Source organism: Sphaeramia orbicularis, chromosome 3 (assembly GCF_902148855.1).
Source record: "Sphaeramia orbicularis chromosome 3, fSphaOr1.1, whole genome shotgun sequence".
In the NCBI taxonomy this organism is placed as follows: domain Eukaryota; kingdom Metazoa; phylum Chordata; class Actinopteri; order Kurtiformes; family Apogonidae; genus Sphaeramia; species Sphaeramia orbicularis.
The window spans coordinates 37,288,282-37,304,424 of record NC_043959.1 but is presented as its reverse complement, the minus strand read 5'-3'; the positions used below and the strand labels follow the sequence as shown (position 1 = coordinate 37,304,424).

Genomic DNA, 16,143 nt, shown 5'->3' with positions numbered 1-16,143 from the left:
CCAGAGGGCCAACGTGCTGTTTAGTGTCTTCCATCTGAATGGGTTGGTTCTGCTGTCTGTCACTACCGGATCAACTGCCCATTTGCGCATGTGCGATGGTAACTCTACTCAGACAAACTGCCCCAAATGCATTGGCAGAGACGTTGAGAGCAGTGGCGGCTGCTCGTCTTTCAGAGAGGGGAAGCTCATTGTCAGCTTACATTAAAAAAAGTCAAGTTATTTAAACATAAATTCGGCCCTCCATTCCTTTTTAAGAAAATGGTCGTATCGTACCAAGTAAACAAGAAAACGTTGAAATTATGTTAAATTAAAACAAGGAAGTACAATGAGTGTGTTTTATTTACAGTGCAAGAAATGAACAAGTAATTTCATAGTGATTTCTCTCTTGATTTCACAGCAGAATCCACGACGGTATTAAACTGAACTCTGTCAGTGAAGGACTATATCTCAAAATAGCTGTCAATCAAATGGGATTCAGCCTTTCGACTGATCCTCCAATCAGCATGTGAAATCCTGGCGTCCAGCCCAGCTGAGCTCCGCCCACAGCTCCATTCACCTCCAGAGATGCCGAGCGTCCGGGGGCGGGACAGCATCATGGCATTTACCCAATTACTGTCCAGTTTTGAGGCAATGAAAAAAACTGTTCCACTCAGTCCCACTGAAGTGCATGGACGCTGAGCGTCTACAGCCAAATGCACTGAGCTGAGATCGTATGAGAAAACAACGCAACGGGAATGTATGAGAAGTGAACAACATCAAGTCCATTGATTTGTGATAAAACTGATTCTGAACGAATTCGTCTGTGAGATGAACGTGTTCTAACACATTTGTAGTCAATGAAATGTCAACACAACTGAACATATTTAACCATTTAGTTTTCGTAATTTTAGGGGAAGCCGAGCTTCCCTTGCAGTCTATGAGAAATCACCACTGGTTGAGAGTCATTCTGTGCTGCAGATGGGTTAATTGCGTTAAGATTTTTAATCAGATTAATCATGATGATGGATTAATCTGCGCTAACACGTTAGTTTTGACAGCCCTAATTAAAATGTTAATGTTGAAATAGTTGGATGCAGTAGGCTACCTGTTTCAGCTGCATGTATGCCCACTGAAAATTAACACGTTTTAGTCCAATGCAAATGTATTAAAGAACCATATATGTGTACGACTGAGCATTAACATGTGTTTAATGGAGCAAAAGATATGATGACTAGTTGCCTCTAAGTATTGGAATGGTGTAAAAAGTCAGTTGTGATGAATCGCATACAAACCAATAGGGTGTTGGAATAGTATATGTTTATACTTCTTATCCAACCACAATCAAATTCACTCTATCTGGATGGTGTGATTGATCTGGATAGTTTTTTTTATTTCAACGACGACAAGGCAGAATGAAACAGGAGTAACAAAGCTATTTTTAAAATGTGCGGAGAAGAAAGTACAGATAACTGAGTGAAAATGTAAGGAGTAGAAGTCGGCTGAAAAAAATACTTACTCCAGTAAAGTATAGATAACTAAAATTTCTACTGAACTAAGGTTGACACCTCTGATTGTGACTAAACAGCAGTTTCCTTTTCATTCAGCCGTTCACCACACATTCACACTCTGATGGTACAGAGGTTCACATAAAAGGATAATAGAACCATCAGAACAAATGTAGGGATGGAACCACCAGTTAATTAGTGTGTTTTATACAAGTATACTGTACAATATGTTATTTCCATTCAGAAAATCTCTCTGCATCTCTCCCTCATTATATGCCTTATTTCTTCTGGTGGTAAACTAATTAAGGAAAGCAAATAGAAAATAATAGAAAGTACATGTAATGCATACAGGTTAATTTAAACCTATTTATTTTAGAATCTATCCATGTTTCATGTATTTCCATTGTTCTTGTTCTTCCAAAATCTATGTTGTGGGTTATATCTATGGCTGGTTTTTGTTCATTTGTTCTACTTTTACTTACTTTTAGATGGTAAACTGACTGAAACAGACGTTAGCCATAAGCTGGAATAAAACATTTTCTCCTCTTCTCATGAAATTATTGTGACAATGTGATTTAATGTTGACAGCTAAAGTGAAACTGGGACTCAGTATGTAATCACTGTATCTGGTGAAAGGCAATTACTGATGTGTATAAAGAGGAATAAAACAAGGAACGCATCTGAAAATGAAATTCTTCAAACTTTAACGGTACCAGTGTAAGTAAAAGTACTTGTAAAAAGCAGCTCAAACAAATAAGAGTTTGTTGTATTTTTAGTCAAAATCGTCCACTAATGTAAACTGTTTAATATCTGTTGATCCACTAATCCTATCAATACATGTAAATAATTGGTGTAAAACGTCTTTTCATGGTCATCAGATATGACCTATTTGGACGTTCAGAGGCTCCGTTGTTACCGTGGAAACAATGTCATTTTCTACATCATTGATTCACCAGTAAAACCCATGGATCAATGACAGTGGATGGACACACTTGGTTTATGTTCAGTTATTTCTATCTTTGCTGAAAAAAACCCTTTTTCTTCAGTTTTCTCTGTTTCTGATATAATAACCTTCCGCTTTCATCTGAGCTTTTATGAACATCTACATGATCAGTAAATTAAATATGGGAAAATACATGATTTACACTGAAAAAATGCAAACCACAGTGTACAATTTTATAATAAATGGTAATAAATTAATTAAGACAGGTGAAATAGAAAGAAAAATTCATTCTGGAACTGCCACAGAGGTCGTACTGGGTCTTTATGGGTAAATCAGACCTGAATAAATTAAAATAGAAGTTTATATTAAAAAAAAATTATAATAATAATAATTTTTACACGCGACCCAGATTGTTAGAAAATGCTTTAGCACTAGAAGTACACCTTTAGTGTGTAACTTACAGTACAAGCAACAACTGAGGCCTTGTAGTTACACCAAAGTGGAATTTCAGCGCTGTGTCTCTTTTATGACCTTTAGTGCAATTATCAGTTGCAAAACATTAGGGTTGGTGTTGCTTCACATGTAGTCAATCAAGTCAGTGTTTTGTTGGTGCTAGCTGACAAAAGCTACTCTGTGTTAGCTGACAAATGAGCACGGCCCATCCCACTGCTAACAGCTACCTCAGAGCTGTGATGCTATCTTCAGCTCTTCAGCCTGCTTCTACAATTACAACTGTCTTTTTGGCCCCGGGGCCTCCAACACCAACCTGCACTCTGGAGTTAGGTACACACTCGGATATATTACACACGTCTATTCATTTGTACAAACAGGTTCATGGACAATTTTACACGTGTATCACCCTCCTATGCACAATACATCCAAAAAACCATAGTGATGTATTGCACATCCGCAGATGAAAGAAACAAATCCGGCCCACAAAGAACATAGTCTATATTCAGTTCTAGAGTTGTGTTTTTGGACGTCCCAAATTTGTGATATACTGCATTAAAAATCACACTTAAGTCACTGAACTTTGCGAAGTATTGTTCTATTCTCCAAACCCACATGTTTTTTTCTGCATGTGCTCTGTTCTGCTGAAATAAAAACTGGATGTTTCAGCAAGATCATGAAATACATCCATGGTATGACATGTTGAAACTGTTAAGAATTTAGTTTTGTTATTTTCCTTAACTGTCTGATGCAGCCACACCTTTTGAAACACACATACAAAAAAAATCTGCTAATATTTCATGATAATATTTGAGATGGTGTAAAATTTTAATTTTAAACTTGTTTCCCCTTACTGTATTCATTTTGGAGGATTATTTGAAGGATGATGTTTTATGTTTTTAATGACGTTAATAATGGTTATTACTTTTAAGTTTGCATTGTTAATGATATGAATTGTGATTGTCATACATATCATGAATTATGTTCTGTGTTTTATGTTGTCCTTCTGTGTGGACCCCAGGAACGTTAGCTTGTCACTTTGGTGGCAGCTAATGGGGATCCTTTTAAACATTAAACTTTGGAGGATTAGGATGTCAGGTCATCTCAGGTATAAATAGAAAATACATTTGTCACAATCCTAATTCATGTGAATGACATAATAAATCTCACTAATTATTCCCTAAATTGAATAAAAATACTTTCCGTGTCACTGCAGTGGAAATATATTTGGGTCAAAACACATTAATGTCCTGTCAGAGAGCAAACTTTAATTGATTGCCATTCCCACATTTATTTCAATATAAAGTAGCTCCTTGTTTTGGATAATCCCTTATGGTCCAACTAAAGCAAAAATGAATTTAAAAGTAAAAATGTAACACAATGTAAAATAATGTAAAACAACCAAAATAAACAAACAAGCAAAAATTAATGAAATACCAAGTAAAATTAATAAAAATGAACAAAATAAGGTTGTAGAACCCATGGAGTTGGATCAATGGCAGTGGATGGAGACACTGGGTTTATGTTCAGTTAATGAGATTTTGCTTTAAAAGTAACTTTTTCTTTGATTACCTCTGCCAGGAGGCATTGTGATCACTTTGCTTTGTGTGTTTACGTGCATGTGTGCGTGTTTGTTTGTTAGCAAGATAACTCAAAAAGTTATGGACGGATTTTCATGAAATTTTCAGGAAATGTTGATACTGGCACAAGGAAGAAATGATTAAATTTTGGTGGTGATCGGGGGTTAGGGGGAGGGGGGCAGATCTGTCTTGGCAGAGGTCTGCGTTCTCCGACTGCTTTTCTTGTTTTCTCTGTTTTTGATTTAAGAACCCCCAATTTTAATCGGAACTTTTATGGACATCTACGTGATCAGTGAATTAAATACAGGAAAATACTGGTTTTTCACACACACACAAAAAAAAGCAAAATACAGAAGGTAATATTACAATTAATGGTGATAAATCACCTAAAGAGAGAAAAAAAGAAAAAAGTAAAAATGTAACACTAATCTGTCAAATTGTCTCTAAAATGTCCTGTCAAGAGATTTCGAATACTGTGTTTTGACCCATTTCCATTTCCTGTGCTACAGTCAATCTAAACCAGGACACACGGCAAAACATTTGACTTGGATATGACCCCAAACTGATGCCTTTCCCCACCACACACCTGGTTATTTTATCTCTGCCTACACCTATTGTCAGCCTGATTGAGGGTGGCTTGGCTGGTTGGCTGGTGGCTGACCCCAGTCTGAACAATGCATACCTGTGGCTCTTACCAGCACTATGTAATTGTCTCTTCGAGTGGGGCCCTCTTCCAGGCGGACCCCGAGGGAAGAACGCTCCAAAGTCATCCATCACTCAGTCACTCAGCCACTACAGGAAGTAGTTAACATGGGCGACCTCTGGGATCCAGGGCCAAGCGTGGAGAGGGTTGAGATAGTTTGAGGTTTTTTGAAGACGCGCACGGAATATTAGCCACCACTTCATCACTGTAAGTGACGCCATTCAATCAATCAATTCATCAATCAATCAATTCATCAATCAGTCTGACATGAGTTGTTTGCTCTGCTCTGTCTGCTCTGTGAGATGCCTCTTTGAAGTGAACAGAAAAAATGAAAGCAAGAGACAAACAAGAAGAAGGAAAAAAAAAACACAAAACAAAAGAGAAGCCCTGATGTAAATGCTGCCTTGTCCGGTGCAAAGAGGGGCTGAAAAAAAAAAAAGACAGAAAAAGTTTTGATCTTAAATGTGCACTTTATACATCTGATCTTCAAAGAATGTGTTGTGACACTGAATTTGTGTGTGTGACACTGGGACATTGAGTTCTCCTGTTGCAGTAAACCCTGTCATTCTGGAAAGAATAACTTAACTCTGACCTTGACCTGGGGTAGATTCGCTCTGCTTTTTTACTTTTCATGACGCAAAGACCTTGAGGTGAAATACAAACCACAGACATTAAAAACACTATAACTTTTACATCTATTTACTTACTCTTCATATTGTATGAATATGGCTCATCCTGAAGCATACAAAATATGGACAAAAGCGTACAAACAACAGAGGGATGCAGGTCGCTGGATAAAACACATTTTTTATTTACTGCCATTCCTATTGCTTCAGACAGACAAGCTGTGGCGCAGGGAGCACAGAGTGATTCAAACATTTCAACGCTACTGCCAATCTACAAACAAATCTCTCAGACAACAACAAACAACAGAGGCGCAGCAAAAGAAGAAGCAAGAAGAACAGCGTTTGGCAACCATTAACATCTTGGAAAAAACTTCAAGAAGTAAAAAAAGGAGTGCATTCTGCATTTTTAATAGTAAACAGCGTCTCTACTTCATCATGAACCAGATAGAGAGAAATCAAACAAGGAGGGCTGCTACACTGCTTTGACGTCGGCCCCCTTTTCCACCCTTTTTAGCTTTTTTGAAAGTGGATTTTGTCAGAAGCGCCGGATCTTTCTCTCACTCTCTCGGATGGCCTGCAGCATTACAGGGGAATGTGGTGCTCTACACACTTTAAGAGTAATTAAAAGCGATTGAACAGCTGTAATTATGAGAAACGGCGGTTGTGTTCCGGGTCATTCTATCAGTGCTGCCTTTCATCAGAGCAGAGGCAGAGGGGCCCTGCTGCTAGTCTCTTTTTCCCCATATGCACATCTTCAAGAACAAACAACTGGCAGGCTGCCTAAAGGCTCAGACACACTATCACATTCATACACACACGCCTTCATTTAGACATGTGGGAGAGTGTACGTGCACATGCACAAACACACAAGCAGACGACATGTATACTCACATGGCGAAATCTACGCACACGAAGACATACACACTGTCACATAGTAAAATGGCACAAGCATACCATCACACCGTAAACACAAAACAGGACATTCTTCATGTTCTCCAAGGGGTGACATTCATAACTTTCTTATCATATCTTCCTTTGGTCTCTTCAGGCTCTTCTACTTCTGAACACAATGAATAGGATTACACTATACACAAGTGAAGAACGCAATACCATGTGAGCAAAATGAGTTTTCTTACCATTCTATACTGTATTATAACACTATGTGAAAAGTTGAAAGCATATATGTATGTACTGTACTGTGACTATTGAGAATGAGTCAATCCACTGATAAAAGCATGTCTGGGTTACATGAGTTTAAGTAACAGAGTACACTGAAATAATAAATAGTTACACAATGTATGCTAACACTGAAATGCAGGTTCCACTTATGTTTCGTTAGACCGTTGTGACACTATAGTAGCTTGTTAAGCTTGTTAGCATGTTACTGAAGCACTACTGTGGTACTATTGTGGTGGTCTGGTTCCCGTCCAGCCAGTTCCAAGCCTGGGCTGGCTGAGACGCCAAAGAGGACCAGGGGTCGGTTAGGGTCGTGGAGGGTGGAGGAGGGGGTATATGGGGAGGAGGAGAGGTGAAGATGCCCCAATCAAAAGAAAATCTTGGTGAGATCACAACAGATTTGTTAGTGGTCTCTCCTTCAGGTGATGTGGGGGCCATTCAGAAGAGCTGGTGGGTTTTTCCTCATCTTCCTTCCATATGTCCTTCACATTCTGTAAGAGGAGACAAAATAAAAGGAAAAGCCACTGGATGTGTTTGTATTGGTAAGTTCATAAAAGTCTTTTTTTTTTAATCTTCTGTTATATGTCATTAAAAATGGCACTGTTTGTAAATTTTGGCTTTACATACATGCAGCGGTAGAAAAAGACATCCTTTACTCAATCCTAATGTAATAAATACTGTTACAAGTAAATGTCCTGGATTACAAACCTCACAGAATGAAAGTACAAATGCAGTCACACTGATTCAATTAATTTAATTTAAAATAGACTAATTTTTACTGCATATAATATTTAATTACATATCATAACTAATTATAGATTTTTTATACAACTACTTCTACCACTGCTACTAGTGTAATAATAATAATAATAATAATAATAATAATAATAATAATGAGGAAGAAGAAGAAGAACTAACATAAGTAACATAAGATAAATATGAGGTGTACATACAACACCAAACATTGTATTTGCTCTTAAATCATTGTACAGTGATTAAATGCAGTGCTTCAATAAATGTACAGAGTTACATTCCACCAGTACATACCGTATATATAAAAGCTGATGTAAACAATTCTCACTCTGGATTCGACTCACTGCCTTCTATTTAACAAAGGGTTAAATACCTTAATGCGTACCTGGGTTAAGTCATTGTACTTACAGAATAATCTAAAAGGAAGTCAGTAATAACTTTAATAGTACATGTGTCAACGTCTGTGCATGTCTATGAATCCAAGTATTAAAATGTGCCATATGGGCAGTCGGACTGGTCTAAATGTACAGTGGTGGACCCACCTCCAGAGAAGAGACTCCACTCTGTTGATGATATCCGCCAGGTCAAAGGGGAGTGGCATGCTCTGGTCATCCACTCCCCAAAAGGGCCGGTCCACGGGGGCCTCCTCAGGGGGTAATGTCTGGGCCAGACTTGAGTGGCACCTGAGGCAACAGGACACAGGAAACAAATGCACCCGTTAACTCCTCCTCCCCATCAAAACCAAGTGGTACATGTGGTGAAAAGGAAGGTCTTAGGGACGCTCACAAAACTTTACATTTTTTAGTCGGCGACAACAGAAACTCGGTAGAATTTAGTCAAAAATAGCCAAGTGAAATCGTCTAGTGCTGCTTGACGACAAAAAGATGCATTACAGTTTTTTCCTGTACCGCCTGACGGAGGATTGAAAGGGCTCAGACCCAGAAATGTCAAATCAGTAATGTTTATGCGAGTGTTCTCCCCTTAAACACACAGTGGGTGTTGTGTGTTTGACCAGGAGGCAGTCAGCTTGTGCGTTTCCTCTCCTTTTTATGACTCCTAATAGAACCGGACCCAATTAGACCCTCAGAATGTGAGAGGAGTGTGCACCACATGCAGTGTTGTTTGTAGAACAGAAGAAAAAAAAAAAATAGGAAGAACGAGAGCCATTAATAGTTCTCTAGTCTGAATGTTTTGGGTATTTCTCCCCAAAATATGAGTAATAATATTATCAAATAAAATGTTTTACATTTGTTTGTTGTGCTAATAGTGATTCAAGACAATAAAAATCAGTTTCCCGAGCCGACGTGTGAAAATACAAAGAGAGAAAATGGTGACTAAGGGGATTATTTCTTAACATAAGTCTCAGCTTGATGACTATGATATCATACAGTATGATTAATGCCCCATTAATCATACAGAAACACAAGCTCACACAACACATGCTTTCACAACAGCATCACCTGCTTTTGTTGTAACCATAACAAAGCATCAAGAAACCTGCTTTTGATGCCACTCTATGATTTTCCGATGATTAATAAGCTGGAGTTGGTTGATTTGTACAGTGTTTGGAACCCCCACAGACCTTAGCCACATCTTTTGTCAAACCAGTGTAAATATTTACTGCAGTGACTTGGTGTTACTCTCTGCTGTCATTGTAAATCTGACCCCCTACCTTTCTCTCTTGACAGATGGGAGTGACCCTTGACCTGGAGGTGCAAGAGGGAGAGGTTGAAGATGGTATGTGTATTTTTTGTGTGGTGTGTGTGCACTTGCGGGTGGTGGACCAGGAATTTCCTTGTATAGCCACAAGGCCATTGATAGTCCACACTTGCTTACACCCACCCACCCACAACCACCACCTTGCGGCCACCAGCTAAAGATGGGATGAAAAGGACAGAAAGAAAAGAAGAGAAGGATATCGAGGTCAGTTATGGATGGGATGAAGGGATGTTGAAGTTGTCAGGGGACAACCAGGGGCTGCCACAATTTGTGGTTATATATTTTCACCAGAGCCTCTTAATGTTCAACTAGCTCTCAGGCTAAGTGCTGCATTTTGGTGCGGTTAGCCCTTTAAAGAGCTGCTGCATTACAGTGGTGAGGAGCAGCATTAACATCCACTGTTCCAATATATCTTCTGCGCTCTGGATCAGGGCCTGATAATAGCATCTGTTAACATGCACTAAGTACCATTATGTAGCACATCACTTCATAAATAATACGATTAGGCGACCTTGGGGCTTTGCGACGAGCCGTGTGTTTAAATGTTCTCATCATTTATTTAGGGTGTGAATTAAAGGAAGCGCCACTTCAGAGGAGGAGGAGGAGGAGGAGGACATGGCTGGCATACATATCTTGGAAGTGTGCAAGTGAGAGAGAGAGAGAGAGAGAGAGAGAGAGCAAACTGACCCAGACAGCATACGCTCTGTATATTTCTGCTGACATCAGCTTGAGGACACCATAGGCCAAGAGAGCCAAGGCCTTTGATTTGGTTGGATTAGGTATTCATGCAGCGGGGCTATGCAAGAAAACACTTGCTTCTTTTCTCCCGCCCTGAGTCGTAATAAAAGGCTACATACCATAAAAACCTGACCAGCCGCCTTCAACTGAGCTGCTGCATTTATCTGACAAGTGATCTTGCAACATTAGCTTGCAAATAGAAGGCTCCTGGTTTACCAGAGATATAAAAGATACCAAGACTGGAAGACTATCAAAGATAATACAGTGCAGGTAATTCAGCACACACTTTTACACAATCTACCACTGTTCACAGAGTAGCGTTCCCTGACTGCTAAAATGGAACCAAACAAAAAGTCAATATCAAGCGAGGTGCCTTAAGCTCTCCAGGGCTCTTGCTAGAAATTCAGTGTAAGCCACAGCGGCGTACAAACAAGACTCACCAAAAGACTTTCCCATGGCAGAACAGTCCACCTTAAAGTTAAGGTCAAAGACAAAGAGATGTGTGAGGGGGGTGAAGAGGGAGAAAATGTGTTTGTGAGTCCAGGCAGTTCCAATGGATTAACCCCAGACAGATATGGGCCTAACTATCCCATCTGGCGCTCGGTCAAGAGAGATTGGCAATACAATCACTCATTTCAATTTGCCCTGAAACCTTATAGCCTGGCAGGCCCCCGCTCAAATGGTATGCTAATGTGAAAGGTATCTAGGATTCTATCGCCTCTATTCCACAGAGGCCTTTCCTTCCGTGCTGCACAGTGCACTTGAACTGCGGCTGGGGCGGGAGCTCCACGGCCCTCGTGCAATAAGGTCCGGAGCCCCCTTTGCGCTCAAACTAACCACTTTAGCTAAAGTGAGTGTTAATTATGGACAGGCAAAGCAGTCAATAAAAGGTTAATGTAAAAGTCAAAGGATAAATTCCTTTAAGCATTGCATCATTCCACCATCTCTGCGACCAACACGCTGCTCGCAGGTCTCCTAATCAATACGTTTTACTGTAATGCGCTCGCCATCGATTTCCTCCCCCCTCGCTCCACAGTCTGGGCTTCATCACTTGGTTAAAGAAAGGAAGGGAGGGGGGTGGCAGAGTGAAGAGAGAGAGAAAAACGAGTAAATAAAATGATTAACCTCGGTTTCACTTTGTTGTTTCACTCTTAGTCTCTCTCTGAAAGGCTTGTTAGGAGGGTGCAGGGTGGTCCAATATCATCACTGCCATCACCAACATCCCAACCATCACAATCATCAGCATCATCAGCCCACTCAATCTCTGGCTGCTGTGTAATTGTGTAGCAGTACACTCAAGCAGGGCCATACATTAAAAGGCCCTCTGCTCTTAACAGGGTGGAAATCCGCCTAATAGACAACATCAGTGCTTCCGACTCATGCAATTACACTGATAAATGCACAATTGTGTCAGGCCAAGTGAAAAAGAATCCCGACAATGTAGATAAGAGACAACACTTATTGCATTATTGCTACAGGAGGTCATTTGTAACCACATGGGACTAGACAGCTTGGACTGCTCAACTCCGGACATCATCTTTGGATGGAGGGCGGAGTCACAATGTACAGATATTAAGGTTTTGGGGCACAGTAACAAAAGCTCAGAATATTCCCTTGGTTTTGTTGCTATTTAATTGTTGAAAATTTGCCCCAGGTTGGGCACAAAAGACATTTTCCTGCACATATTAAGCAAATATTAAATTTTAAAAAAAGAAAAAAGAAAATGTGAGTGCGAATTAAACACATTATCATCAACTGGTTCTTCCATGTGCAAATAAGACAAATAACCTTTAAATCCCGTTAAATTATGGCATATTTACACATATTTATCTGTATATAGTCCTTTGCAAGTCTTTAAACTACTTATTTTTCATCAATCTGATCAATCGTCAGACTATGAAAATTCATACCCAAAAGTCTTGTATCATCTAAACCTTATCCCTCCAAATGCTGTCCAGAACCGTTGAAAGTGTTGATGTATCACTTCAACAGACTTGCAAAGATCTTCACCTGTGTTAACACCTTTAAGGATGTGAATTGTGCCAAGCTATCGGCCCTTTTGGCTTTAGTTACAGCATCACATGAGATGAGGTATGCAGTCCACTGAGCAATTTCACACAAAACTAAATGACATTTTACTGTCTTTTCAAAAAACTGCATCTGATTATGTCTTTGACTTTTGAATTGACATCATATCTGTAAATTAAAGACATTACTTATATATTTCTTCAAAGTAAGGTCCTACGCTGGAGGTAGTAGGACCTCTCCTCTGCATAGCCTACGTTATACCTAGCTAGAATAAAGAGAAAAGAAACAGCAGTGCGTTGTTTCGCTGTTTCCCATCTAAAATTGCTGTGCCTTTTTTTTCCACGGAAAAAAGTACAGTAGAACCTCACACTACAAGTTAATTTGTTCCACGGCTGAGCTTGTTTTGTAATTTACTCGTTTTATAAATCAATTTTCCTGACTGAAATGAATTGATATTTAATCACTCCATTCCAGCCACCAAAAACCACCCAAAATAATTTTTTAAATGATTTTTAAAACAGAAAAAGTGCAGTTATAAAGAACATACCAATTACAAAAAACATAATAAAAGAAAATACAAAAGAAATAAACTGGTTTTGCTAAATTATTTCCCTTAAAGATGAGACTATCTGTGGAGGATGATTGTTTGGAAGGAGAATCTCCTTCTATGAAATGTCAAGTAGAAGAATTTCTGGTGTTTTTTCTCACGACTGCCCTCAACAAGATGAACACATGAACTGAGTGAGTGGAGGCAGTGACCTCAGTGCTGACTAGAGACAGCTAGTATGAGGCTCACTCATACTGTGGATTTTCACTCGTATTTCCAGACAAAAATTGTGCCCAGCCGTGGCTCGTAAAGGAAAATACCGTACTCATAGAATGGTGCACTCGTACTGTTAGGTTCTAATATAAAATAATTTAGTCTCCTCATCAGACTTGTTGCTATTTGCAACATCAGAACTTCCTCAAAAAATGTTTTCATCATTAAATGCATAAACCTTTTTCCAACCAACACAAAAACTACCTCAAGCTAAAGTGCAAAAAAATTATGCTTTTTCAAATTTTGCAAAAACCTTTTCTGATGCAATACTTCTAAATGCAATAATAATAGGTTAATAGTAAAATGATTGCCTTGGAATTTTGCTAGCAGAGGAGCTTGTTTACAATTTAAACACTGTTAGTTCTTTGGGAATCATTAGCAAGGTATGTGCCAAGCCCTACATTCAAAATAAAGTTTAAAGGTGCAATTAGGCAAAGAAATAAATCAATCATTGGTGGCAGGTTTGAGAAATGCCTGAGTTGTTCAAGGGAAGCAAAATACCTCAGATCACCTGCTTCCTCATGCTCTGCCTGTGCTTCATCGGACAATCCTGTGCAGGTGTGATTTTTATGGTCTTGGCAACCTGAGTGCCCTGATAGCTGAGAATGCAATCAAACAAGTCATGAAAAAACAGGCATGTGTCTCATAAATCAGCCTGCCCCTAAAGGTAAGGCATGCAATCACGTCCCAAGGAGAGAAGAGGAAGAAATAAGTATATTATCCTTGTAAATTTTCTATCTATGCAATGTTGTGTAAGAAATGAGCGATTGAGCACATCTGTCTTTGTATGTTATGCCGTTATATAATAGGTGACAGAGTGAGACAGATAGAATTTATTCACACACTTTTCTAACTGCTGCATTGTGCAATATATTAGTTATGTCATGCAGGGGGCAGTATAACAGGTAGACGTTCTAAAGAAGGCCCAAACTAAATAAGGCTCACCTCAGGCTATCAACCTACACCACCCAAAACTCCAGGGGTCCTGTGAACTCTAAGGGCTGTCCTCATTAGAGCCTGAACACTGCCTTAGATCCCTGCCTATTACCCTCAACTCCCATTATCTCGATCACTGCCACATTCAGTGTTAAATGTAAAGTGGTGCAGAATGTGAGCCAGCCAGCCAGCCAGCCAGCCAGAAAGCGTGGGCAGGGCCATGTCTTAACTGTTTCCTCAGGATCAATCAAATGCTATTGTGTCTGCAGACAGCTGCTGACTGTACACTTTGTAAGTGTGTGAGGTGGGCAATTGTGGAAAGAGAAACAGAGAGAGAAGGGGGGGCGACTTCAAATGCATGACATATGTTCCTTTCATTTTGATTCCCTCTAAGGAGCCTGGGCTAATAAAACTAACATCTGATGCACTCTTTTTTCTCCTTTAATTAATGGTTGTGGAAACCACAAAAAATGCATTAGCATGAGAGGGGTAGGAGATGAGATGGGCGCTGCTTTGCACTTTCTACAATCCCCCCACGTGCCACCACGCGTCTCCTGCTGGAAACAATGATTTTGCAAAGGAGTATGGGTACCTTTGGGTGGGGCAACTCCATTCTTTAGATACTGTGAGGTCTCACTCTTGGCAGCTGCAGTCTGGGTTGCTCATTAAACCACATGAAACAAATAACACCCATTATTGACGTTTACAGCCAGTTGGGAATGCAGAGACCTGAGCGTGCAACGGGTCTGTGTACTGTACACAAAGTTGTATTCTACTGCAGCTGCAGGGAGGTTTGTCATACCTGCATATCCCCTGCCTGGCTCACAATCTAAGTGTTTGATGTGGCTTAGCTGGTTGCTCTGTATAGAGCATGGTGAACCAGATGTAACAGAAAAACACACACAAAGCTAGGTAGCCTCTAAATAGCCCTCATAATTGGAGGCAATAAAACACTATTGCAGTCTGGAAGTGCAAAGGAGGCAAGCCCCTGAACTGCAGCTACTGCTGTCAAAAAACCAGGTGGACGTCCATTAGGTGCTTAACAGCGTAACAAATTACCCAACACCCTGGCCTGCTCCTTCTCCTCCTCGGGCAATGGGATGGAATGTGGCCTAATGTCAACACAGGCGCAAAATTTACGAGCAGACAACTATTGTTCAAATGCAATCAGTTTCAAATAAAAAAAGAGGCAGGAAAAGGACAAACAGATAGAACCCTCCTGGCCGTTTACTCTTCCGACAGTGGGCTGGAGAGACAGATCACGCCCTACGGCTCTGGATCTGTATGTCTAAGTGTGTGTATGTTTGAGAAAGACAGAGAGAAAGAATCAAAGAGAAATAGAAAGTGTGTGTGTGGCTGCTCCAGGCTGACAGAGTAGCAATGAGGCCGTCTGCAGTACTTGGCCTACTAGCCACTTGTGACAGGCTACAGGCTAGCTCCACTGAAGCACCTGGCATGAAGGAAAAGCAAAACAAGAAATAAAATAAATGAAAACTGAGAAAAATAAACATTTACTCTGGCCCTGCTAGTAACACCTTAAGGACAACACTACAAGTGGAGGTGTGTGTGTTCAGCTCAACACAACAATCTTGACAACCATCGTCCTAAATGGGCCACACATGGTCAAATGCCAGAGTGAAATATTTTGATATATACAGGCACAACTAATTAGAGCTGGTTTTAAAGACACACTGAAGTTTTTCCTGATGACGCTGTTTATTTATAAAGCCCAGGAGAGAAAATGGAGCAATAAGAGAACTTGATGGCGAGGGTAAAGAGGTTACGAGCCTGCGAGTGATTGCACTTTTTCACAGCTCCACGTTTGAAGGCTGTAAATCTGCTGTTAGGGAATCAGGAAGAGGGTTACTATGGCGCTGGGAGCACTAACTCTTAGTTTTCCAGGGCAATGGCATGCTGCTGCTGTGAAAACTTGTTGTTCCGAGAGTGTTCTTGTAAAACGATCCTTTTTTACCTTCATCCCTCCCCTCCATCAAATGCCCCTCCTCCCTCCTGGCCAAGCATCAGTGCCTTGTGGGCATCATCTGAACAGTGCAATAACGCTTGTGATGGATGAGGCTTGCCTCAACAGCTATATAGCCGAGCCATTGGACGACACCTGACCCCAGTCACATGATAAGGTCGATCCAAAGTGGGCACAATTCCCACCTGTCTTCAGGTGACAATGGT

At 40.2% G+C, this 16,143-nt stretch overlaps 1 protein-coding gene across 1 annotated transcript in view; it reads right to left on the bottom strand.

Annotated features, from left to right (window-relative positions):
• Positions 1–5,941: 5,941 nt before the first annotated feature.
• The window catches only part of fto (FTO alpha-ketoglutarate dependent dioxygenase), a 120,389-nt gene continuing 110,187 nt past the window's right edge, over positions 5,942–16,143 (bottom strand). The window contains 2 exon segments of the mRNA XM_030125326.1: positions 5,942–7,453; positions 8,258–8,398. Coding sequence (XP_029981186.1) covers positions 7,447–7,453; positions 8,258–8,398 — 148 coding nt within the window. The 3' untranslated portion in view covers positions 5,942–7,446.